Source organism: Phyllostomus discolor, chromosome 14 (assembly GCF_004126475.2).
Source record: "Phyllostomus discolor isolate MPI-MPIP mPhyDis1 chromosome 14, mPhyDis1.pri.v3, whole genome shotgun sequence".
NCBI classification, from domain to species: Eukaryota; Metazoa; Chordata; class Mammalia; order Chiroptera; family Phyllostomidae; genus Phyllostomus; species Phyllostomus discolor.
The window spans coordinates 38,066,478-38,094,032 of record NC_040916.2 but is presented as its reverse complement, the minus strand read 5'-3'; the positions used below and the strand labels follow the sequence as shown (position 1 = coordinate 38,094,032).

At 38.4% G+C, this 27,555-nt stretch overlaps 1 protein-coding gene across 1 annotated transcript in view; it reads right to left on the bottom strand.

Moving 5' to 3' along the window:
• The window catches only part of CAPZA1 (capping actin protein of muscle Z-line subunit alpha 1), a 34,747-nt gene that overhangs the window by 6,318 nt on the left and 874 nt on the right, over positions 1–27,555 (bottom strand). The window contains exons 2-7 of the mRNA XM_028502668.2: positions 17,488–17,551; positions 15,268–15,319; positions 11,467–11,530; positions 6,119–6,325; positions 3,251–3,330; positions 2,586–2,664 (exon numbers count right to left, since the gene is read on the bottom strand). Coding sequence (XP_028358469.1) covers positions 2,586–2,664; positions 3,251–3,330; positions 6,119–6,325; positions 11,467–11,530; positions 15,268–15,319; positions 17,488–17,551 — 546 coding nt within the window. The remainder of the gene's footprint in view (positions 1–2,585; positions 2,665–3,250; positions 3,331–6,118; positions 6,326–11,466; positions 11,531–15,267; positions 15,320–17,487; positions 17,552–27,555) is intronic.

Here is a 27,555-nt window from a genome sequence, read left to right as displayed (position 1 = left end):
CCCACACGCTAGTTTCATTTGATTACGTTTGAGACATATCTCAGAACCCATGTGACGGAAGGAGGTATGCAGGAAACATCTTTTTGTCCCAGAACAAAGATTATGCAATCGGTCTGAACTTCTATCATGCTTCTGAAGAGGTAAGGTCATGGACAGGAATATAGGGAAAGGACAGTAAATCTCCCTGTTTATGAACTCAATGGAAAAATTCCAGAAGGTATGTTTCATTACCCAGCACACTAATGAAAAATTTAGCTTAAATTCTACCTGTTTCAAAACAAAAAATGTTTTGTTTTTTGTGAAGGGGCTTGTCAAACCCTTGTACTGAGGGGCTTGGGGAGTTGCAGAGGGCCTGGAAGACGGTGAGATCCGACACCCACGGCCTGGCTGGGATTTCCCCAGCTGCCGAAAGCGACAAAACCTTTTCTAGGTCTGTCTCATCCACTAACAAAGATCTCAGCATGGACGATCACCAACATCATTCCTCAGAAGTTGTTGTCCTCCTAGAAGTACCCCTTTGCTTATAAAACACCCCAAAGGCTATATACCTTAATGACTTTTCCACATAATTTTCACACTGATTTTTTAAAAAATATGTAAATTGTGAGCCTTTTCTGAAAGCGTGATCAGACAACCTGTGGTTAAAAGGTTTAAATGAGGTGTGGGTACCAGGCCCTGTTATAAAAGTCTGATCAGAAACTATCACTTGCCCTGGCTGGCATGGCTCAGTGGATTCAGTGTCAGCCTGCAAACCAGGGGGTCGCCGGTTTGGTTCCCAGTCAGGGAACATTCCTGGGTTGTGGGCCAGGTCCCCAGTGGAGCGGGGGTGGGGGAGCACGCATAAGAGACAACCGCACACTGATGTTTCTCTCCCTCCCTTCCCCTCTCTCTGAAAATACATGAAATCAAAAAATCCTCATCTTTTGCCATGTGTGCTCCTAATTTATAGGTGTGCATTGGCAAAGCTGAAATATAAGTAACTGTATCCTTCTAGAAGGAAGGTAAATTCACTTACATAAATTCATAGTAAGCTGCTAGTTTAATGCCGACGCCACAGTCACAAGATGTCTAGAGGGAGCAGGCTACTCATCGGTAGCAGAAACAGAACGCTATGTTGTCTTAGGTTGGACTCCCCCAGAAGCAGACCCCACGATAAAGATCTGACAGGAAGCAGTTTATTTGGGAGGTAATCTCAAGAAGCACTGGCCACGACCGAGGAAGTGAGACACAGAAGGGAAGAAAGTGTCTCAGGTGCATTAAAGAGCAGGCTACAACTGTGGGCACTCGACTCTGGGAGACTGAACAGAGTATGCTTCAGAGCTGTCTCACCGGAGGGGTGAGAAAGCCGGCATACTTATTTATCAACTAACTCTTGTATGGCACTAAGGACTGCTCCAGAACTGAGAATGTACCACTTCCAGCCTGCCGCATCCAAGACGGGCATGTCCCAGTGGCTAGGAAGAGCTCCCAGAGAGATTGCTGCAGCTCCCGGTATAGCACGAAGCTATCAGTATGCATGGGAAGACTGAGCACAGACGACATCTACTATGTGATTTAAGTTATACCATTTAAGAAGGCCACTGTTGCTAACTCATTAAAGCAAGACAACACAATAGAGGTATAATTAGGTACTGATCTTCTCAGTTCTCAGTCACTATTTAATCTGGTATTAGAATTAGTTGGGCGTTAAACTGCATTTAAAAAGCATTAAATTGCCCTGAATTTTCAAAGTGTCAGACCTCTGCTAGGAAACCAGAAAGACAGGCATCGCATGAGTGGACAAGCTCCTCATTCCCCTGCCCATCTGTCCTGACACCAGCATTAGAAATCTACTCTGCTTGGTTACTTGTATTTCATAATGTGAGAACTCCTGGCCGTTCTCTCTAGTCCCTGTTTTATTTACTAGACTTTCTCTCACTACTATAAAATAAACAAAAAATCCCCATTCATGTAGCTTTCTTCAGACCCCAAAGTTTCTTTTTAAATAAAGACTTTATTTATTTATAGAGAGAGAGGAAGGGAAGGAGACAGAGATGGAGAGAAAAAGAAATAGTTGCCTCTCGCACACCCTCTTCTGGGGACCTGGCCCGCAACCCAGGCATGTGCCCTGACTGGGAATCAAATTGGCGACCTTTAAGTTCACAGGCCGGTGCTCAGTCCACTGAGTCACACCAGCCAGGGCCCAACAGTTGAGTTTTAAATATATTACATGTACACCATTAACGAGATAACATACAAGAAAGACCTTAAAAGTTACAGTAGCTGCTATACAGTTACTTCTTAATCATTTGTTTTCTCATTTCCTAGAACTATTATTTGATCATTCCTGGGAAGACCTTAGGTTATCTTTGAAAAAGGAAAACAATAAGCAAGCAGTTCAGTCCACATGACTCTCCTTTATCAAGCCAGAAGGGCTCTTTACTTCCTCAGGAAGGAGGCTTCTATTTCTATTCACCGCCACTGGTCGCCCTTTGCATCTGCACGGAGCAGTTCCTTATGTCTCATCACTCAACAAATCCCAACTGGCAAGTCGCTTTGCAATACGTGATGTTTTAACATGGCCTATCAACATGCTGGAATCTTACCTGAATCTTAAGGACTCCCACCACCTGGGCTGTAGGAGGCGTGAGGGTGAACTTCCATTCGGACCTCCAGCGGCCGTTCCTAGGAAAAGACACACACACACGCGTCACTGCAGACTGGCAACGGGCACAAGGAAAGGGTGATTTCCCTCTAAGGCAGGTGAGCTCGGAAACAGGAAAGAGAAACAAGTCATTTCCAGTTCAACAAATCCCATGCTCTGTCCACTCAAATATAAGTTTGTATGCAAGTGCCCTAATCATAAGCCTTCTCCAAGCTATTTTGACTTTCATTTTTTCACACTGGAGCAGAAACCCATGCCGATTCTGCTCATGGGAGGCCTTCCACAAATGGATGGATGAGCTGCTGAGTTATGCAATTAACTACAGTACTAACCAAATAGAAGTAAAACTCACAACTGTGCACTTTATTAATCACTTATTCTCACTCAATATAAGAGTATTTTTTTTTTTTAATTATAAATGTTAGCAGTGGAACAGATCTAAATAATCATGTCTAAATCCCTCATTTTGGAGATAGGAAGCTGACTCCTTTTAGTTAAATAATTTACCCCCCAGCTACTTAGATTAAAAATCGTGTCTCAACTACTCGTTTGGTTCCTTTCCAATATAAACTAGATACAAATAGAAGAGAACATCTACTTTCTTACCAGAAGTTTTTAGGCTGAAACTGGTGGCTTTCAATACATGCAATAATGGTCTGTTGCCCATCTATAGTTTTAGCATAAACCTATTGTAAAAAAAGACAGTTAGACTCTGAAAACATACTTGATCTAAACAACAAATGTTGTATAAAAGCAGTGTGCTAAATCACTAAATCTTTTGAGGAGACAAAGAACCAAATAGGATGAGCTGAAAGCTCGAAAGAATTCATGGGACATGAACACAAGGCAGAACATGTTGGTTCTAGAGGAGACAGTGGTGCAGTGAACACCAAGGGAAGTGCTGCTCCTGGTTTAGGGTGCATGGGAGGTGCTAGGCCTCAGAAGATGGATGAGATTCCGATAAGCACAGACTGGGAATGAAAGATGAGTAAACAGCCCTGGGGGAGCTCGGTTGGTTAGAACACCGTCCTGATCACACCAAGGTCATTGGTTCCATCCCCATCAAGGCACATATAAGCAGCACCCAATGAATGCATACATAAGTGGAGCAACAAATCGCTGTCTCTCTCTCTCTCTAAAAATCAGTCAACAAACAAACAAAAAACAGTACTTTACAGCCCACAAAATATTTTCACATGTATTTTTCCCTTGTTCTGATAAATCTGATGGAATACAGTTACCACCTACAGATAAAATTGAAGATTAGAGAGCTTCTTCTTGCCCAAGATCATTCAGAAAGTACGTAGTAAAAGTAGAACCCAAACCCAATTCTTTTCTGACACCAAATTCTGTTACTTTCCCTACATTAAATAAGCTGAGTTTTCAAGAGAGAGAAACACAGTGATGGGGCATAATATCTACATTTACAAAAATAGCAGAGAAGAAATAAACAGAGACAGAGGAAGAATAACTAGAGGGTGTCGAGAGAGCAGTCTAAGCAAAATATAACTTCTAGAAGTAGCTGGTTGGCCTCAGTGTGAAATGCCATACAGAAGTCAAGGACCAAAAAAGGGGACACTGGGTCAGGCAATTCAGGAACCATGAGTAACCTCAGAGAACAATCTTTGTGGAACAGAGACTAAAGCCCAAACCCACAGGGTTAAAAAGCAGAGAGGCAATGAGGAACTGATACCAGTGGAAGCAGAATGCTCCCTAGGTCGGTGGTGTGTGTTTGCAGGTGAGGGGAGTGGGGAGAGAGTGGGCATGGCAGAATGAAAAGTAACTTATGGGAATTATTAGGATAGAGGAAAAGTTTTTCTTCCCTTTAAGGACAGGAGAAATAAAAACATTTCTAAGTATAGAGATATATATCAGAAGAGGAAGAAGTAAAAAAAAAAAAAGACACCTTGAAAGAGATGGGGTATAAAATCAAGAAAAAAAAAAAAAAGAAAAACAAACAAGATATCAAGAATAAGGATCCTTCTTCCTCAGATACAAGGGAAGAAAAGGAAAGTTTCTGAGTGTGGAAAAAAGAGAAACAGATTTCAGGTCAATCTCCATCCTACTTAAAATGTGAGGGATTTGATACCCATTTAAGGACAAGGGGAAAGGTTTGAAACATTATATAAAAAATATCAGAGAATACGGAGATGAAATTAAGAATTGTAAAACACAACAGCTGAGGATCTGAGATGTCTGGGGACAGCAGACACTGTCACAACAATCCCATGACTCTTGCCACTTATTAGCTAAGAAAAGAAACAAGGGTTATTTGGCGTGACAGCTCTCCCAGTTAAGAATGGGTAGTGACAAACTTTGAATAGGGAATAGGTTAATACATGATAAGTTAAAACAAAATAAACAAGCAAACATATAATAACAATATCCAACATCTATGCAGAGCTTACTTTGTGCCAGGTACTTTCTAAGCACTTTATATGCATTATTAACTCATTCAATTCCCACAATTCTACAAGGCAAGAACTATTATCTCCATTTTAAAGGTGAAGCAATTGAAGCACTAGGATGTTAAATAATTAGCACAAGCTCACACAACTAGTTAAGTGGCAGGGCTGGAGTGAAACCAGTCAGTATAGATTCAAAGTAAGTGCTGTTAAACAACATTCTTTGTTAAAAAATGTATTTCTTTTTAAAAAAATTTAAAAAGATTTATTTATTTATTTTTAGAGAGGGGAAGGGAGGGTGAGAAACATCATTGTGTGGCTGCCTCTTGCTCGCCCCCTACTGGGGACCTGGCCTGCAGCCCAGGCATGTGCCCTGACTGGGAATTGACCAGCAACTCCTTGGTTTGCAGATCGGCACTCAATCCAATGAGCCACACCAGCCAGGGATGTTTCTTTTTTTTACATAAATAATATTCTACACTGCCAATGAACTCATCATCATTACATATTTAAAATATTCTGACACTTTTCCTAATAATATGCCACAATTTTACAAAGGAAAAATCATGATATAGCCTTATTTATTTATTTGTATCTAAGAGGTAGGAAAAGGAAGTCAAATTACTCTTGAGTTTTCAAAAAATTGTTTAGTTCATTGTCCAATGAAGCATCTATGCACAAGTACAACACAAGTACAAGTAGTTTTGAGTAAAGATAGCTATAACAAAAAGCCATAAATGTGGCCGATAGCTCTCCTGCATTCTTAATTTAATTTCTTCCATGTCTAAGCTAAAAGACCTTCAGTGATTTTTGTTTTGGAAGGGAGTAAGGTAATTTCTGATAAAATATGAAATAGAATACACTGAGATTTAAATTTTTTATGCATTGGGATTTAACAAAAGAACGTGCCATATAAAATTTTCCATTTATACCCTTTTCAAAAATTACTCAGGGAGTAAAATGCGGGGGAGACTGTAACTGAGAAGAAAGAAGTGCTGTTCGGCTGGCCAAAGGAGCGGGAAGTGAGAGAAACGCCCCTCTCTAGCGGCGCGGCAGGCAGATACTTAACGGTGCAGAAGCCGTTGGAGTAGTGGTCTTTCACGTAGGCCCTCAGGGCGCTGTCACAGGACTCTCTCCAAGACTTCAGGCCTCCCTCTACTTCCTCGGGCTGGGGGTCACTCGCTTCTTTCCGTAAGTGATCAAACTTAAAGGAAATTTTGTTTCTTGGGTCTAAAAATCTGCTATTACCCAGGTCACCGTGTTCTGTAATTAAGACCTTCCAAAGAATAATTACAAATATGAGTAACTGTAAAAAAGACAGTTCTGGACATGTTATAAAACAAAATTTCTGAAGAAGACAGTTAACTTTTCATTCAGTCAGGCTTCTTTCATATCAATATTTCAATTAAATCATTTTTATTCTTATAAAAATATTATGCTAATGGGCTAGTCAACTCTAAATTTCAGCATTTCCCCCATCATAACAATACCCATCATTTCTTGGTTTCTAATATATTACCCATGTTTATACTTTATACATAGCTGTAATAACTTATGTGTACACTTTTGTATTCCACTGTACATATTTCATGGAACTTTTCTAGTAATTAATTACACTTAGCAGTTAAAATAGGTAATATATTCACATGGATCAAAAATGAAAAAAATATGTAAAGAGGAAAGCTCTCACTTTTTTCTTCCATGCACCAAATTCCTAACAAATTTCCCCTTCCCCACAAGGCAACTGACTTTATTAATTTAGAGCAACAGCTGGCAAGCTCTGCATGGGGTGCCACCTGTTTTTGTAAATAAAGTTTTATTGAACATAGTCTGGCTGGTTTTTCTATCACCTATGGCTGCTTTCCTGCTACAATGGCAGAGTTAAGTAGTTAAGACTGACTGTTCTGTAGAGGTGAAAATATTTACTAGTTGGCCCTTTACAGGAAAAAAAAAAGGGCCAATCCCTGATTCAGAGTATTCTTTCAGCATTCTTTTTTACAAATACAAGCAAATACGAGTGTGTACTCTAGTTCTCCACCCATTTGTTTTATCCAAAAACCTGCATACCAGACCGTTCTTTTTCTTTTTTAACTTAATATATCTAGATGATCTTTCCCTATTAGTACTTAGAGAACTTCTTCGGTTGTTATTACAGCATTGTACACTACCACACTGTATGGATGCACAAAAAAATTATTCAACCAGTCCCCTATTAATGGATAGCTGGGTTGTTTCCAATCTTTTGCTATTATGGACACTGCAGTGAATGTCCTTCTATGTTCATTATGTACAAATTGTGTACATGTGCCAAGTACAACCGTGGGATACATTCTCTGAAGTGGGACGACTGGGTCAAATGATAAATGCATTCGTAATTTTGATAGAGACTGACAAACTGTGCTCTATCAGGTACCACACCAAGTTACAGTTCATCATCAATCAGCAGAAACTTTAATTGGCATTTCTTTTTACCTTTTACAAAGAGTCATTTATATTTCCTCTTCTGTGACTTGTCTGTTCAGACAGTTTGTCCTCCTTTCCTACTGAGTTTTTGGTCTTTTTCCAGCATAACTCTTTATTAATTAGGGAGATTAACCCTTTGCATGTCTTTTGAGTTCCACATATCAATACTTGTCCTTAACTTGTTATGTCTTTTGAATAACCTCCCATTTTCAATAATTATACAGCATTTCACAATATTGACATACCATAGTATACATAATCATTTCTGAACTGAAGAAGATTTAAGCTATTCCTATTTTTATCATTAAGTCACTATATGCAATAAAAACTAAACAACAAGAAAGAAGTCACTATATATATTCTACCTTAAAGTAAGGTTTTCTTCTAAGTTTCTTCGGAAGAATTTGTAGTTTTGAGGTTCCTGCTCTTATCACCAGACTACACTTAATTAAACAGCTTGTTTATGATGACGTAGGCATAATACATGTAATTATTCTCTAGTCTAACCTTCACAAGGCTTTCTCTTAATTTTGCCAGTTTTGCAACTAAAAGTTGAAGATATCACATTAAAATTTTAATCTGCACTTCTTTAACTTACTATTACTAGGCAATCTAACAATTCTCCAAGTTTGCTTTGTGTTTCCTGATTGAGTACAACTGGTTCGTGTCTGTTGCTTATTTATTCACTGATCTCTTGGCATCATCCCTAGGTATTTGAATAACCTTTTTATCTATCATGTTTGAGGTACATACCTTCTGCTTAGTTTAAAAAAGATTTTATTTTCAGAGAGAGGGGAAGGGAGGGAGAAAAGAGAGGGAGAGAAACATCAATGTGTGCTTGCCTCTTGCACACCCCCTACTGGGGACCTGGCAGGCCTGTGCTAATTGGGTATCGAGCTGGTGACCCTCTGGTTCGCAGGCCTGCACTCAACCTACTGAGCCACACCAGCCAAGGTCATATCTTCTGCTTTTAAAATCTTATTTGTAAAACTTTGTTACACAGAAGTCACTTTCTATTTTTTCCCGTCTGTCACTTTAAAACCTTTTTATTTTTGTTTTACAGTTGTTCCAATTATTTTCCCCTTTGCCCCCTACTTCCATACTTAATCCCACACCACTGTCCATGTCCATGGGTCCTTAACACATCTTCCCTAATTCCTTCACCTTCTTTCAAACACTTCCTGCCTTTCTCTGCCCCTCTTAACCGCTGTCAGTCTAGTCTGTGATTCCAGCCTCTGGTGCTATCTTGCTAATTAGTTTATTTTGTTCATTAGATTCCTCTTATAAGTGAGATCATATGGTATTCGTCTTTCACTGACTGGCTTATTTCACTTAGCGTAATGCTCTCCAGTTCTATCTACACTGTCACAAACGGTAGGAATTCTTTCTTTCTTCCTGCTGTGTAGTATTCCATTGTGTAAATGTACCGCTGTTTTTTAATCCACTCATCTACTGAGAAGTCACTTCCTTTTATAAACTTTTCTTACGTTTATAATGTTTCATTATTACTCAAGTTCTGATTAACTTTCCATTTCCTACATTTGTTTTTGTTTGAAAAAATAGTTAACCTTCCGCCCTGACTGGTGTGGCTCAGTGGAATGAGTGTCAGCCTGAGAGCCAAAGGGTTGCTGGTTCTATTCTCAGTCAAGGTACATGCCTGGGTTGTGGGCCAGGTCCCCAGGAGGGGGCATGTTAGAGGCAATCACACACTGATAGTTGTCTCCCTGTCTTTCTTTCCCCATTCCCCTCTGTCTAAAAATAAATAAATAAAATCTTTTTTTAAAAAGTTAACCTTTAAACCCAACCTAGAAATAATCTAGATACATAGCTGGCACTGAAAATAAGTGGTAGATTAATCTCATAAACTTGATCAATTGCTTCCTTTCCCTTCTGTTTTATGACACTTAGGTTTAGGGGCTCTATGACCACTGCATTGTCTTTACATTTGCTAGTGTCAGGCTTCCTTCACTGTCGTTCTTTGTCAGAACAATTCTGTATGGCTGGTTACAATTTTCATAGCAATCATATGAAATCTATTTGAAAAACAAAGGTTCCCATATCACTTATTTCTTATTCAGATAAGCTTTCTATACTATTTGTATTTCTCATTCAGAAACGTGGCATTTACATCTGGTTTCCACTTATTTCTGGTTAAAATGTACGTGTGAGTGGGTACGACCTGTGAGGCGGACTGCTGCCGGTCTCCCACCCAGTGTCCACTTTCTCCCCCTTACTTAACAGAATCTCAAAGGTTTCAAAAAAAGGTAATGTGTTCAATTAAAAAAAAGACGACACTTGCTAGCTAAGAATGGAATGCATTCTGGCAATAACTTATCCATGGAAGGTGCTTCTGGAATGGCCAATAGTACCCTGCGCGCCTACCTCCTTTTTCCTTCCTGGAACAGAGAGTCGCTGCCCAGAAACGGAGCAGCCGTCTTGAGAACATACCTAAGGACAGCGGAATGGCGCTGGAGGCAATCTGGGTCTCGGATGACATCACAGAGCTGCCGTATCAGCCCTAACTATTACTCGTGGACCCGTACAGGACAAAAATAAGATCTCCATCTAGTTAACGCACTGTGAGTTGATTCTTTGTCATATGCAGTGATGACATCTAGTAACTCAAACATCTTTCTTTTAGTGTCCAAGTAATACCTTTTTTGTTGTCATTGCTATTATGGCTAAGAATCTGATCTCCTTTGACTACATTTTAAAATTGGTTACTATTTATATGAGAATGTTGAAAAGTTATTTTTTATATTGTGTATCTATCTGGATATACACCTTATTCTTTTAATAACTTTTCTGTATTTTAAAAATATACAGTATCGACTATAAACAATACTTATCATTTACTTTCCAGTATTCTTTCAACTTGTAATTAATCTAATTTCATTGAGAAAATTAAAATAAACAAAAATATAAACCCAAACAAATAAAAACCAAACAAAACAAGTTCTAGTAATACTGTGATCCCAACACACACAGCTGAGGTTTTGGTGTACGTTTTCCCACACTGCTTGTTCTGCACAGAGCCATGTCCTTTGTTTGTTTGCCTCTTAAGATGCATCCATTCCCCTCATGACCTAATATCTCATAAAATGGGATGCATTTTATACTTGATGGCATTTAGGACCGTGTCATAGTTTAACTGGCAGTGTTTTTTCTTTCTCAGTGGTACACGAAATGATGATGCACCTTTCAAGAATTTAAGATGCACTGATTCTAATACAGTATATATCTGTTCATTTAAATATCTATAAAAATAAACAAGCAAAATTGTACATATGCTGTTTTACATTTTAGATGAATACATCATGAATGTCTCCCCAGATCAATATTTATATCAGTTTTCAATGTCTACAGAGTCTTTTTGTCTACAGATATTTAAAGCCAGACATTTAGATTGTTCCAATTTTTCCCTAGTATAAAACCCTGCTTCAAATAATCTTTTGATATATTTATACACTGATGTTCCACAGGTCAATTCTGTGGACTTATGTGTTCAAAGGGACTCAGACTTTTACAAGGCACCTGGTGTTCAATGCCATATTGCCTGTGAAGAGCACATTATTAAATTTGCAAAGCCCTGTTGTGCAATGTTAATAACCATGGTAACAATGGGAATGTGTCCTTTGTTTCTATATTTGAATAGGAATGCTTGTTTTCCCATTACCTTTAATGTCTCCTGTTATTCTTACCAAGAATTAGAAGAGTTTTACCTGTGTAAAACTCACTCCTTTTGTTTACATGTTAGGGGCAGCTCTCTTTTCCTGTCAAAGAAACTGCTAGTATCATCAGAGAGAGGAAGAATTTCCTAATATGCAGATATTTACAAAAGCCACGAAAACTAAGACATGAGTTCATTTCGCATCTTATCTTCAGACATCTACTTTGGTTATTGAACTTCTATTACCTTTCAGGCAGAGCCTATGTAATAGGAACAATTTTTACCTGATCGTCATATCCTTCTATCTTCACGGGCGTGAACTGATCCATGTTATACTGGGCAAATGCACTGTTTTTAAAAAGTTAAAAAACGGGGTGGGGAGAGACAGGGAGATAAAGAATTATATATTAATAAACACAAAGGTATTTCACGTAGCAGTGAAAGAGAACGTGAAAACACTCCCTGGTCCCTCCCCGTTCCCTCCGGACAACTGGTGACATCACGCTGCCTTCCAGCTCCGGGCAGGAACTCCTCTCCACAGCCTCTCGAGGGCCCTGAGCTCTGAAACTTCCTTTTCCTCTCCACTCTGAAGCTCCAACTTGGATAATTCCTAAGTTATAAGCTATCTGATTATTGTGAATTACCAACAGTTTTAATTGTTTAGACAGAAGCTTTCAGTAAATCAAAAAAAAATTCTCTCATTTATGCACTATTTGGGGAATGTCACAGTCTTTATTCCGGACTCCGAGGGAGGACAAGACAGGAGAGGCCCTAATTAAATGTACCAGAAGGCATCTGACATGGGGAGAGGGTGAGGTCAGAGCTGAGCGTAAGTCAAGTCTCAGAGGAAAATGCAAAGCAGAGTAGAGGGCATTAAAAAAAAAAAGGAAGAATATGGATAAATATTCAAAGTACATGCCTGATATTATTTATTTTTCAGTGCTAGATTTATAAAACTACATTTTCAATGGCTTCTGAGTATATCTTACAAAGTCAGTATAAGTGAACTACACTTATGTGTATTACACACACTGCCTTCCAGCAGTGTGACATTCTTATGAGGTATCAGTCCTCTCACAGAATTCATTTGCCAAGGGAAGAGTTAAATAAACACCTCTAAGCCCAGTTTTAACCTGCTAAAAACATCTGCTAGACCATTGTTTTTAAACAAAGCATTGAACTTTTCTTCCTAGACTTGTCAAGAGAAACCAAAGTAACAAATATTTAAACCTCAAATATTTAAGGATAATCTTCAATCGTCTCATCTGCAGTTATTGTTATGTCTTTAACGAATCATTTCCTTATAATGCCACATCCCCATCTACCAAAATGAGTCTAAACACACTGGCTCTTCAGAAAGGATTATGTTCATGGCGAGTAAATTAAATAAATAAACAAATACACACACACACATTTCTTTTTTAAAGCGTAAGAAGTAGGAAGTAAATAAGTACTTCATTCTAGGATGTGTCCTAAGACTACAGATCACAAACACTAATACCAACATTTGTTAACATGGGCTCGTCCTCGATTCTTCTTTCTCTCACACTCCACATCCATCAGCAACTCTTGAAGGTTTGACCTTGGGTACCTATTAGAGTCTGGCTCCTTCTCACCAATCCTACCACTATCACTCTAGAGCACTCTAGGTATAATTTTGATGGACTAAAAAAAAAAGTAATTACCTACTCTTTTTGCTTCAAAGTGACTTTTTAAAAAAATCAGGTGCCTATACTTGTATACAGGATTTTAGGTACCAGAAATTAACCAATCAGACATAACATTATGCGACATGACCAATAAAATACAACTCGATTATATGACCTACATATTTATGGTTCAAGGTAGGGCATTCACACCAGATGGCTACTGTTGTATATTGGCTGTTGTCATTTTTCAATTTGACAACCTAAGGCAGCTATTTTCAGTTTTCTTCATCTGATGGCACACATAAACTAATTACTAAAATTCTGTAGCACACCCAAAAATATATTTCTTGCTGATCTGACCAAAAAAAGTATAATTTTGAATCATTCACACCAGACGGTTATTGTTGTATTGGCTGTTGTCATTTGTTTTATCTGACAATCTAAAAGAGAGGTCAGTGCCCCTGACTACACAGTCAGGTACTGCGCATTTTAAATATTCTCACAACACACGGGTTGAAAATCACTGCTCTCGTCCAAACTGCCCCCATGTGTGTCGGCACCACTCTGCCTTCTAAGTACTCGTTTTGAGTCTTTTCCCCCTCTGAGCACAGCAGCCAGTGATTATTCTAAAATATGTCTCATCATGTCATTCTCTGTTCAAAATACTCTAATAATTTCCAGTCTCTCTCAGAATAAAACACAGTGCAGAAGTGCTCAGAATTATCAGAGAATGCTTCTGGTGAAAATCCAGGAAACAGGGAAAACCCTGGGTTGTTCAGGCCTTCTTCATTTTTCACATACGGCAACGACGATGAGGATGATGATTACAGAAACGTAATCATCACAGTTAGCGTTTACTGAGCGGTAACTACGAGAACTAGGGCCAGAGCACCTCGTCATGGAAATAAAACTGAATTCCTCATTCGTATGGAAAATCAATCATTTGGGCATAGGACAACTGTCTTTTAGCAAGGGGTTTTCCAAGAATCTAGAGTCCATAAGAACCAGAATATTTATAAATACAAGGCTTTATTGTCAGTGCAATTAAAACAACTGAAGCATCTGAACCACACATCAGATTTTACTGTCACTCCTAACTGGAGATAGGGCAAAAGGCTAAGGATGCACTCACCCTGGGGACTTGACATTCCATTCCCATCCCCCCTTCCGCAACGCCTTCTCAAGTATAGAGTAGATTTATTTGGATAGCTCTCAAGGACAAAACCAAGACCAATATGGCTGGCAAACTGAAGAACTTGCCTTGTAAGATAGCGAATTCCTTATTATTAGGAGCATTCAGATTGCATAACCATCTGTTGACAAAATGTAGATGAGATTCTCTCAATGAAAGGGCAGAGGGTCAACAGGGGCTGAACTAGCAAATCATTAAGGTCTTTTTCTAAGGCAGAGTCTCTGCATATAAGAAAAATAAGAAGGAAAATGTATTTTTAGTCTGTGTTTAAATCAATGTATAATTAGGGTATCTTTCATGGTGCTAATTATAGTGAAGGACTGCAAACTTTAGGTGTATAGAATCTGGTCCCAAACCGAGTTCCTAAAAAGCAGTGTGCACAGGGCAGGAGAAGACGACTGTTTCCCAGGCAGCAGCTCTTAAAGCTGTTTTCTACAGTTAACATCTAAACCAATTACATTCCATACCAAACGCATTCATAATTATTTGGTGCTCTGCATCAAAATCCTTACCCCCTCTCTCCACCTTACCCTAACCAGACATTATCCAATCACGTTTTACAAAGGAACCCTGGGCCTGTTGGATGCGCAGTCACTGAGATAAAACTTTGTATTGAACAGTAAAGGATGGTAGCGATAAAGCCAGGGAAAGGGGGCCTTGAAAGCTAGACAGCGTTTAGATTTGAAGAAAGCATAACAAAAACAAACAAAAAACCCCCACATCACTATAATTTTTTAAGGACAAAGACAAAATGAAAATTATATTTTATAAAGATTAATTAGCCTGACAGTGATAAGAAGTCAACGACTGGGTGGAATAATCGTGCTATTACTCTACGGGTAATTCCTACCATAAAGTCACCTGATGAGTATCTGCTACTCTTTGGCAGTCTGAGAAACATTTTCATTCCTCAATAGCAGCCTAATCTTTATATAACTAGCAGTTTAAAAAATTCAACAGGAGCTAAAAGAACTATAGAGGAAAACCTAAGAGCTAACATTCAAATCGCTCTAATGAGGGAAATTTGTACCAAAATAAATAAATAGTAAGTAAAACGATATAATAAGCTTTAAGGAAGTAAACATTTTGGAGGAACATGTTTTCTACAAGAACAACTAAAACTGCTAAAACCAATTGCTTTATTTAAAGTGTTTTAAGCTTAGTTTTCAGAGTATGAGTTTACTATCAACATAGTTTATCCAACATTAGAATGACATTGTAAGCAGATTTTAAAAGATACTTACTGTGCTGCCCCTTCCCTGAGGAGATTGTCATTATTAAGTAGTAGCCGGACATCTGAGGAAGAAAAAAATGTTAAAAGATGTTCAAGTTACAGCCCTGGCTGTACTGGTCAGTGGAATGAGCACCCGCCTACAAACCAAAGGATTGCTGGTTGGATTCTGGGTTTTGGGCCAGGTCACCAGTAGGGGGCGCGAAAGGCAACCACATATTGATGTTTCTCTCCCTCCCTCCATTTCCCAGCCTAAAAATAAATAAATAAAATCTTTAAAAATATATAAATAAATAAGTAAAATCTTTGAAAAAAGATGTTAAAATTAGAATGTTCAATGGAGGACAACCTTGAGAGATTTTAGCGTATTTCTAAATTAGATTTTTTAAAAATCAGACTTTGGAAGGTTAGTTTTTGCCTATATTGTATCTAAAAATACAAATGAATAGATGCTGCTGTTCATAGATTTGCATGTAATTATTTGTGGTGCAATAAATAATCCACCAATAAATTCTCAAGGAATTTCATAGCTAATGAAAAACATAGTTTACAGAACATTAAAATTAGGACTGTTAATTTTGCATTAAAAGAATCCTTTAAAATTAGATTAAGAATTGCAGACTTATCTAACGTCAGACCAAGAAAGTTGGGCACCATTCAGTCAGTGGTAGTGAATTTGCTGAACATATTTTTTTTTGAATAATCTAATGTGGGGCCCTGCAAATTTTTTAAAAAGCTGTGTGTCAAGAGTCTCATCACTCTTTTTTTGAAGGTCAGGGTCCTTGTTACTGGAAACTACTAACAATTAACACTAAGAAGGTGGGCTAGTTACAAACCAAAGGCCATTGACTCAGGTTCTGAAGGAAAGGGTTGGCAGAGGCTGAGGTATAGCAAGCCAAGAAAAACCAGCCCTCATGCCACAAGTAGCTTGCCAATTCTTAATCTAATGATTTGGCATCAATTACTTCCATGATATTACTGTAAAGTATTTTCAGTTGTTAAAAATAAAACAAGGAGCCCTGGCTGGCGTAGCTCAGTGGATTGAGCACAGGCTGCGAACCAAAGTGTCGCAGGTTCGATTCCCAGTCAGGGCACATGCCTCGGTTGTAGGCCACGGCCCCCAGCAACCGCACACTGATGTTTCTCTCTCTCTCTCTCCCTCCCTTCCCTCTCTAAAAATAAATGGATAAAATCTTTAAAAAAAATAAAACAAGGAACTTCTAACTATAAAGACTATTAATATTATTAAGGCTTTATCTGAGGTAATCAGCCAGATAAAGTTCAAGTCAAAGAAGAATTTTCCAACAGCTCAGTTGTTGAAAATCCACATTTGGTGGAAGAAAGACTAAGGAAAGCAGGGCTGCATTTGTCTCTCTTTGCCGGTAGTGCTCAAAATCCACAAACAAGTCTGTGAAAAAGAATGTCCTCATTTTTCCTGTTGCATTATTTACTCTTTACAGTAAAGGTTTGTATGTTCTCCTAGTTACTCTTTCTCTGCATAATTAATTTTATCAGTGGAGGTTACTGATTGCTCTATGATATGTAAGGGCTCTTGGTCAGACACAGATGAATAAATACCACAGTCCCTCTCAAGTAGGTAACCTCCTCAGAGCCACACCAACCAGGGCTATGATGACCCCTTTCACCATGAAGTTCAAGATGCCTCACCTACGTTTTTCATTCTATAAGTTAAGATGGTGAATAACATGGAAGGTTGTAAATGTACTGGAATAGTGTTTCCCAAACCGGCTATGACTCAGAATCACCTGGCAAAACTTGGTAAAACAGATTCCACCCCAGATCTAATGAACAAGAATCTTTAGTGGATGATAATGCTGAATTGCGTGTATTTAACAAGCTTCCCAGATGCAGCCGGTTCAACTCCAGGGCCTCTAGAAAGCCTCCTATACTGCGGCACTTCCTGGGTGAAAGCACTAAAAAAACTGAAGCTATGATTTATAATGTGACAGATATTAAACTATTTTAAATCTTTTCTCATGTAAGACAGGTATCCTAATGTATGGGTTAAGACTATGCTTTTGACAGAGACCTGAGTTTGCTATGACTTAGTAGCTGGGTGACACTGAATATATTATTTTAACCTCTTGGAATACTGCTTTCCTTAGTTATAGCTATAATACGTTGTAAGGATTGAAAGAGATAGCAAGTATTCAGTAAGTGCTTATATGTTACTAAGGAGCGCTTAAATAACTAAATACTAATCTTTACTTACCATTGAATACTTCATTAAATTCCCCTGGGGGTGCATGAGTGATGAATTTAGCAGCTATGCGTACCTAGAGAAATAAAATTTACAGTAAGAGAATTATGAAGAGTAACAGATAAAAGAAGAGCAATTAGTACATTATAAAATTTTCATCACACCCCTTGTTTAAACCTTTAGGTCCTAGTCACCTTATATTCTCCATTATTACAATCTTCATCAACAACTACAAATAGCAACGTTTTTACTGACCAAAAAAAGTTCTCGAAATGTCTCTGCTACGCTTACCTTTAAAAAAAAAATACATCTTTCAAAGTTAACGTAATGTAAGCCCTGGCTGGTGTAGCTCAGTGGATTGAGCGTGGGCTGGGAACCAAAGTGTCCCAGGTTCGATTCCCAGCCAGGGTACATGCCTGGGTTGCAGGCCATAACCCCCAGCAACCACACATTGATGGATGTCTCTCTCTCTCTCTCTCTCTTAAGAGAGAGAGAGTACAAAAAAAAAAAAAAAAAAAAAAAGGCAGATCCATAAAAAAAAAAAAACGTAATGTTTTCAACTTGGTTATACTTCAGGAAAAGTATACCAGTAAACTGTGCTTTTGTAAATTTTTAATGTATTTTTTTAATTTACATTATTCCAGAAGTATTCAAGGATAAACAGTTGCATTTCTCCCTCTGAAAGATTACCTTATTGTTATCCTGGTAAGAAAGTTAAGTTCTATTTGCACAAAATTCAATGGGAGTTTTTTTCTATTTGAAGATTTCAGGATGTTATTATTTTTATTTTGTATTTCAAGCCTTTTTTTAAAAACAGTTTTAGGTTCACAGCAAAATTGAGAGAAAGGTATAGAGATTTCCCATATACTTCCTGTCCCCTGCATGCATAGCTTCTGTTAATAATAACATTCCCACCAGAGTGGTACATTTCTTACAACCTATAAACTTACATTTTGCACATTATCACCCAAAATTTATTAAATGTATCCACCATTATATTATCATATAGAGCATTTTCACTGCCCTAAAAATCCTCTGTGCTCTGCCTATTCATCCCTCTTTACCTCTAGAAATTAATTTTGATAAGATGAAAGAATAAATTTTTTTAAAAACACACCTTGCTTAAGTGTCATTTATTTTCTCATCTGGTTCTAGGACTTTCAAAATATCAACAATAAACTGGTCAATAATTTAACAGGTGTGGCACGTATATATTTCAGTATCAAATTAGCTCTAAAATTCCAGTTTCACTGCCTTTATCAAATAAAATCCGTGCTGGCTGAGCGTTCTCGGAGGCAAGTAGAAATTTAATTTGGGCTGTAAATTCTACAAAAAATGTATCCTCAGTGATCTCTGGGACGGAATGGAATATGGTTTCACTAAATAAAACTTAGCTATGTTTAAAAATAGTTTCCAATAAGCTAAATATTATTTTCCTAGGTTAACCCTGGAAACACCAAAAAGACTCACAATGCACTAAGAAATAAAATTTTAGATGTAGTAGTGCACTTTATATTGCTTTATTATCAGTAAGGGCTACGGCTTAAAAAGTGTATCTTAAATTAGGATCAGTATTATAAAAAATGGATGGTGAAATTTATTTCCAAATAATTTGCTTTATGTTTATTCTTTTGAAAGTCATTTTAAGTAGTTCTTAGAAACTGTGTTCTCATTAGTAACCAATTATAAGTTTTGTCAGATATAAACAGAAAGGGAAGGCAGGCAAGTTTGTTTTAAGCAAAGCAATTTCATTTCTAAAAATTCCACCAACTCTGAGGAATAGTTGCTTTTCTGTTATGTCTTAAACACTTGAAGATTTATTAAAGTATATATATAACACACATGGAGTCCCAAAGACTCTCAGCTCCACCAAACTTTTAGTCAGGTTCCTCTGAACTCTCTTCTCAACTAGACCTTGTTCGTGGCCCCATCCTGTCTGCCTGCTGGCCGTCTTCTGCTTACTGAGAAATCTCCCCACTCTTGATATCTGATTACCCTTGATACCTGATCAAGTTCTCTATCTCCCACCTTTGATGTACACAAGCCCTCCACCTGCTTCCAGCAAGAATTCCTCTGCCCTTAACGTTTCCTCTCAGTAATTTCCACCCACTGACCCTCTCACTCTATTTGCCAGCTATAAATCCCCAATGGTCTTTGCTTTATTTGAAGCTCAGCTGGATCTTATTATTATTTTAACAAGTGCCAGAATAATTTTTTCTTTAACAGGGGTCATCACTATCTTATGCCACCTAGTATAAGAGTATAAAAATGACATACTTAAGCATAAAATTTACAACATACAAGAGAGGACAAGAGCAAAAAAAGTCCACAAATTCTTTTTGGCCTTAAGCCAGTGGTTCTGAACCTTGGCTGCACATTAGAACCACCTAAAACACTGTTATTTAGAGTCACTGAAAGTACTGATGCCTGAGCTCCACCCTCAAAGAGTCTGATGTAATAGATCTGGGGTAGGGTTTGGGCATCTGCATTTCTGAAAGCTTCCTAGGGTAATTCTAATGAGCTGCCAAGGTTGAGAACTACTACCTTAAGGTACTAGTAAGTGTACATCACCATGGTGGACACAAGTAACTAAGGTAAGCATACAGTCAGCACCTTAGCTTTTGAAATCTTTGTATACTCTCCCACTATTAGCAAAACAATTTATGCAAATGATTGCCTTTAATAAAGACCTGCCAATAACTTAAAAATAACTATAATTCAAAGCAGCAAAACTGCCAAATCAGCAGTACAGGTAGGTAACACAGAGCACAGGACTTTAGAGGAAGAAGACGGAGACGGGCCCCGGAGACGGCCGAGCTGGTCAAAGACACCCCATGGAAGAGGGAGCTGAGGCCTAACCTGAGCCCTGCAAAGTGCTTTAGATAGGAGAGGAAAGAGAGAAGGGAGAAGGGGCCCAATAAGAAGGGAATAATTATAAAAAAGATGGGGAAAAAGCAGCCAGTGGTCAACAGACCAGTCAGGTAGGTACAGAGGATTTGCAGACAAAAGAGGAGGGGAGGATGAGTCAGAGGGCGTTAGTTATGCTAACTGCGGAGGGGTGGGGGAGGGTGGCAACAGCCAAAGCGGGGAGACCGGAGAGAAGGCTACTTTGGTAACCCAGGTGGTAACTCCCAGTGGTATTTTTTATTTTCCAGAGTGTTTAGAATAAAGATGTGGTGAAAACTAGTCAAATTCTGGGTATATTTTGAAGGCAGAGCCTACAGGATTTGCTGATGGATTATATGTGGCTTGTGAGAAAAACGAGTCAAAGATGACAGGAAACTTCTTGGTGTGAGCAACTAGCAAACGAAGGTGTCATTAACTAAGGGGGAAAGATTGCAGAGGAAGCTGTGACACCAGATTTTCGATCAGGGCTTCCTTCTAGCCAAGTAAAATCTGTCTAGAGAAACAATGTCCATTTCTGCCAGGGGTGTCCAACCTGCAGCCCGCTGGCTGTGAATGCAGCCCAACACAAAGTTGTAAATTTACTTAAAATATTGAGATTTTTTTGTGATTATGTGTTGAAATGTACTTAATGTGTGGCCCAAGACAGCTCTTCTTCCAGTGTGGCCCGGAGACGCCAAAAGGTTGGACACTCCCGAGGGTACCCTACCTAAAGTCCTGCTTGGTCTTGGTGTTGGGTACATATCCTTATTGTGGATGAAAATGCCATTAAAATGTTAGGCTATACAGTTAACTTTCCTGATCCTGACTCCATGCTGGAGAAAAATATTATTTAATTTCCCATACCTGAGCCACCTGGAAACAGAATCTAGTGCCTCTGTATTTACTAAATTAGTTGTTATTGTACTTTTATACATTAGTTTCAGCAACCTAGCTAATATGATTTTGTCCCCGAGAGATCTAGTCTTAGTGTCCTGATGGCTCAAGCTTCTGGGCTTAACAGGCAGAGGACTAAGATTTAGAGAGAAGTGTTGGGAAGCCTATTAAAAATAGATGCCTGAGCACTGGTCCACAACATTTTGATTCAGCTGTGTTCTAAGGTACTGTCATAGCTTCTTAAGACAGTGCCATTGGCCTTGTCCAGAGGACTTTCCTAAAGTCGTGTTTCTCAGCACTGAGTTTATAACACATTTTAAATACTAACATTTTTAGTGGCACTAAGCTAATTTAGCAGTAACTACAATGCAGTCACAACCAGAAAACAGCAATGCTTCAGTGCCTATAGACGTACCTTTGTTGCTACACCATTAAACTAGGCTGCTGCCTACCTAGGGCTGCATCAACAGTTCAGTAGAACTGCTTGCTGTCTTAACTCATTACTTACTGTCTACTCAAAGGAATCAGAGTGGGCAAGAGCACAGGCCTGTAAACAGGTTCCATCAATGTGTCTGCTCTGCTATTTGTAGTTCTGGACATTTGATCATGTTTTTAATCTCAAATGGGGTGCTGCTAAACATCTTCCTATGTGTAAGACAGCCCCACAGCAAAGAATTATATGGCCAAAATGTCAATAGTACCAAGAAACTCGGCAAACCACTTTGGACACATTCGATTAGTCACAGCACCTTTTCCATACATTGCACTAATAATTTTTTGTGTTTCAATTCTAGTTTAACCTTTCTTGAAATAATACAGCATAATTTGCTGAAAATGTTGCACATCTTCTTCCATCTTCAATATTACAACAGCTGCACAAAAAATTCACCAATTTTGATAAGCTTTTTTAAAATGCATGCTGATAGGGCAGCTGTCACAATACAATCTAACAAAATTGTTTCGAATGCAGTTAAAGACAACTAAGCGCTACTAGGGCCATCTGCAGAAAAAACTAAGTGAACTTTTGGCTAACCCAGTATCTAGCACATAATGAGCATTTAAATGTTGTGTAGAGGCCAAATAAGTCACAAAGCAAGGTTCTCTCAAATTCCAACAAACCCATCATCACCTGTCTTCTTGCTTATATGTTATACCATGACTTACACTGTGCCATATGGTCCACCCAGCCGATCATTCTATTTCATACACACTGCCCTAACAATATGTGCAGTTATAGCAAAGATAAATTTTATATACAGGTCAAAATTTAGTAAAGAATTTCAGTAAACCACAAAAATGCAGAAGGAAAGGAGAGGCTGGAGGCAAAGAGAACAATTAAAAATGCATTAAAAATAATGCAAGCTTAAGAAAAGATCCCGAATGAAGACAACGGTAGAAGGAATGTGGACAAGTTAGACATGTCATAAAGTGTAAAGCAAGATACAAAAGAACTGGTATAGTGGCTGCCTCGCAGAGGAACTGAGTGGCTGGGAAAAGGGTGGGAGGGGACTTTTTACTTATGCCTTTTCCTACCATTTTAATTTTAAACACGTGATTATAGTTCCTATATCTAATAATAGGAAGGAAGAGGAAGCTGACTGGAATACGAACTGAACATGAAAGGAAGAACTAAGGCGAAAAATGTGCCAGCGTTCTGAGTTTGTGTGACTTAAAGTGAATAATGGGATGAACAGAAATGCTGAGGCTGAAAGGGGGTTCTGATGAAGTGAGAAGGGAAAATAGTAAGTTCGCGTTATCACCCTAGTTCAGAAATCCCCAAGCGGTCTAGTTGCCTTCAGTATGATGACTAATTTCCCCTATCTGGGCTTTTTGTTTTCAGAAGCTGATCCACATAAGAACTTACTTATCTAGTTACCTATACTCTGAACCAAATATTTGTACATTGGAGAGAGAACAAATGATATCTGATCCTAGTGTGTTTTTCTGAGCTCAGAGGAAGAGACTTAGGGCAGATGAAGGAAATACTTTTATTAGGGGTTTTGCAACGCTAGTCATTTTGGTACACATTAAGGATTGGCAGCTTTATAGGATTTACTAGGAAAAATGCTCCCAGGGGCAGGGGGGTCAAATGTTCCCAGCAGTGACAAGGCAGGGCACCAGTATTGGCAGCAGAACGCTCAGGGGCAATAAATGCCCTAAGAGGCACCCCGAGTGTGGACACATTCCCAAACACAAGAAACACCTGGAGATCATCAGAAACAGTTGGGGTGGAGAGGGAGATGAAGGAGGATGAGCTGGGTGAATATTAGAATGAGTGAAGATGTAATTGGTTGGTCTCTTTGTTAAGAATAGGTTGTGCCTACACTGTGTACCTGGATCCTATGCTAGGCATTAGGTAAAAAAAAAAAACATCATTTCAGTTACCAAGGAATTTGTTTCATTATCAGGGCAAATGTCCAAAAGCAGACAATGACAGAAACTCCTCAAACATTTCAGTGTTTCAATATTTAAAACAGGTTTTTTAAAATTAGAGTTTGAAAAAGTTCATTGAACTTTGTTTGGTTGGTTTTATCCAATTTCCCTTACCTCCCTATTTTAGAGGAAAACTGAGGCCTATTGAGGTTACTGATTTTTTCCAGAATCGCACTGCAGGGAGAGGCCAAATCTCCTGACACCCAGAATCATTCTTTCCCACTACATCGTAAAACCTTACTTATAATTCATTCAGTGGAGGCCTCTTTTTTTTTTTTTCATTCACTGTTACGTGGAAGAAAGTGTAGTGAAAAAAAGCATGGCTTCTGAGCCAGACAAACATGGGGTAGGAATTTTCTGACAAATTATACTGTTTTGCCTGGCATTAAGGTTGGTCCTAATAAAATAGTTGGATTGTCTAAAAGAAATGATAATAAACCTACACACATAACCAAAGATCAGATAAGTGAGTTTGTACCTCCTCAGACTTTATGCCCCTGTCCAAGGATTTTATGATAGATTATATGAAAACTACTAAGCAAAGCTAACTGGAAAAAAAAAAGTAAAGATAAAAGAAGGGCAGTGTTAATACCAATCGATTTGTTAGAAAATGCCACGGCAAACAAGCTTTAGGGCTTACTATAAGGGTAATAACTTATCTAGTAAGTTAAGGAGGTAATTAAAATTAGGATCTAGTTTTCAAAGCGTTAGGTAGTTTTCATGAGCTCTACTGGGCCCTTTTTATATTCATATACATTTTCCACATCTCTCCTAAATAATTTTGATAAACCTGTTCTCAAAAAGTGCCTTAAAGGTGGTACCATTATCTAAACTTAAAGCATATAGATCCATTTTTCAGTTATGGTATTTTTTGAGGTTGTACACAAATTTTACCACTAGTTAAGCTAAAGGGAAAAAAATATGCTAATCACACTTTTTTCAGCCTTAAAATTCTCTCTGCATTTGTTTAAAAATGGATGAATCAGCTTTCCATACAGACAGCGCTCTCACCAACTTGGTGAACGCTCTTAAACCCTACAGACTTTCTGTGAGAAGTGTGGCGAGCACCAGCTGACAAAGTAACATGCTATAGGAATGGCAGGACTCCCTGTACTCGCAGGGAGAGCAGCGTTGTGACAGGAAGCAGAGTGGCTGCAGTGGGCAGCCTGGGCCGATTTTGAGCCAAAAGGCTGAAACTATAAAGAAAATTGTGTTGAGCCTAATTGCAGAGCTAAGAGAACGCTGGCTATTAAGATATGCAAGCATTCTGGACTGGGAGGAGATAGGAAGAAAAGGGGCCAAGTGATCCAGTTCTAAGCTTCAAGTCATTATGTGCTGATATAATCTTGATGAAAAAATGCTGAATCATGAAATTAAGGAAATAGACATGCAAAGAACCCAAACAAGTAGTTCATTTCTTATGTCAAGTTTCCTAATTATGTTACCTTATTTTGGTCCTGGTAAGCATTTGGAACCAAGTAACTTGAAGGGTCCTAGTAACTAGAAGAGTAGAATTCATTCTCAGAAACTGAACTAGAGAATAAGGCTAAAGGCATTTATTTCTACAAGTTATTATGCTTTTAACTTCCTGTTTTATTTATGCAGCTCATCATGACCATTTCAGGTAACAATGCAGAAGTTAAAAAAACTGACTTCCTCTTTATAAAGTGATAAAAACTTCAGCAGTTAGTTATGAGAATGGTCGATCTTACTAGCTTTTGTAGAAATACTTGCAAGGAAATCACCAAATTCACCTCTGGGTTCAGTGGTTTCGGAAAATGTAAGAAAGATAAAAAGCTGTATTAAAACATATTTGGCATCAAGACACACATGCACTAACTCAAATCAAATGCGGTTGAAGTCTTAGTTAAAAACAGAAAAAATGGAAACTTCAGAGTTCCTTCAAGGAAGAATCAATACAAATTAAGGCTAAAAATATCTTTTTAAAAAATTTGTTTGCAGCCCTGGCTGGCATAGCTCAGTGGATTGAGTGTGGGCTGCAAACCAAAGCATAGCAGGTTCAATTCCCAGCCAGGGTACATGCCTGCGTTGCAGGCCACGGCCCCCAGCAACCACACATTGATGTTCCTTCCTTCCTCCCTCCCTCCCTCCCTCCCTCTCTCGCTCTCCCTCTCTCTCTAAAAATAAATAAATAAAATGTTTTTTTTTAAAGATTTTATTTATTTATTTTTAGAGAGGGAAGGGGGGGAGAGAGAGAGAGAGAGAGAAACATGTGCGGTTGCTGGGGGCTGTGGCCTACAACCCAGGCATGTGCCCCAACTGGGAATCGAACCTGTGACACTTTGGTTCACAGCCCGCGCTCAATCCACTGAGCTACGCCAGCCAGGGCTAAATAAAATGTTTTTAAAAATTTGTTTGCAATAATGCCTTGGTTGTTAAAATTTTATAGGATAAAAATCTCATTTAAGGGTTACTTATTGTTTCTGAATGTTAAGATATTAATTTCAATGAGTCTTGTTAGAAAAATACTTTCTCAATTCCTGAATTCTGTCAAAAGAAAGCCTGGGGGAAGAGGAGGCAAGTCAGGTATGAAGCTGAAGAGAACTGAAGAAATCTCACAAGTCAAAGCTCTTCCTTTTTACTTAGAGATCCACAACAGAGAAATACATCATCAGTTTCAGCTCTGTAAATGAGAATCTAACAAATTTCAGAAACTTCAAATTATATGGATTCCTTGGGACACTTACTATATCAGTTATTCTTAATTAGCCACACTAATGAAGATAGTGTGATTAATCTGAAAACTGGTTACTGAACATCAAATTCGTCAACATTTTTGGGCAGATTTACCTTACTAATTGTGATTTGCTAATTTTGTCATTCATTAAGCAACAAAAGAAGCATGCTGGGAAATAAGAACTGGGTCGTATCTGCTATCATAAAATCACTATTAATATTATAAACACTGTCACTGTTCACAGACATCTTAATTTGCACTTTGAAATCCATGTATATATTGTCCTAAGTTTAATTAAAAAGGCATTCTAACCCAGTGTCAAAGACAAACACCTGAGAACACTGGTAAATGTAGCATTGTTTGGGCATAATAAACTTCAAAGTTTACTGTTATTTAAATGCTCAGTGAAACTGTGCTGTAACAATATTTTTGCTTAAAATGCGAGGACCACCCACTGGGCTCACAAGTGTTGTGTCCTGCCCTGAAGTTCACTGCAATTTAATTTCACCTGAATCTTAACTATGTGCCTTAGAACAAGCGTTTATTATAGTTTTCTCTCCAGCACAAATTCATGTAAAATGCCTTTCCCCCCTAAACTTACACAGGCACGAGAATTTCCAAGAAAGAGAACATTTATAACACTAAAGTGCATTTCAAGACGGCATGCCACATGTAGGTATACTATACTATAGAGGAGACCTCTATACAGAGGACTCCTGGATCATAAACGGTCCCCTCCACCATCCCAATCTCTCTTATAGAAGAACAGAAAGAGCCGAGGTACCTTTCCAGAACACTCAAGGGCGCACATTTTGTAACAGCCACTATAAGAAACAAAAGACATCACTCTTGTCCTACAGTCATCTAGTGAAATCACTCTCATTTCTACAGGCCCTACCATCACGTGAAAAGCCTGATAAACTGTGAACAAAGGTGTGCAGTTGTCAGAAAAAAAAAAATTCTACCTAACAGAATATGCTCTCATACTTCAGACACTGCTGGAAAACCAAGTACACAAATGACACACTGACAAATTCAAGTATAATCAAAGACACCCCAGTGGAGCATCAAAGAAGCCACGATGCTTTTGTCCAGACCTGAATGTGTCAACATGAGGTTTCTGGGCTTTATAAAACCACCCTGGAGTTAAAAAAAAAAAAAAATCCGCT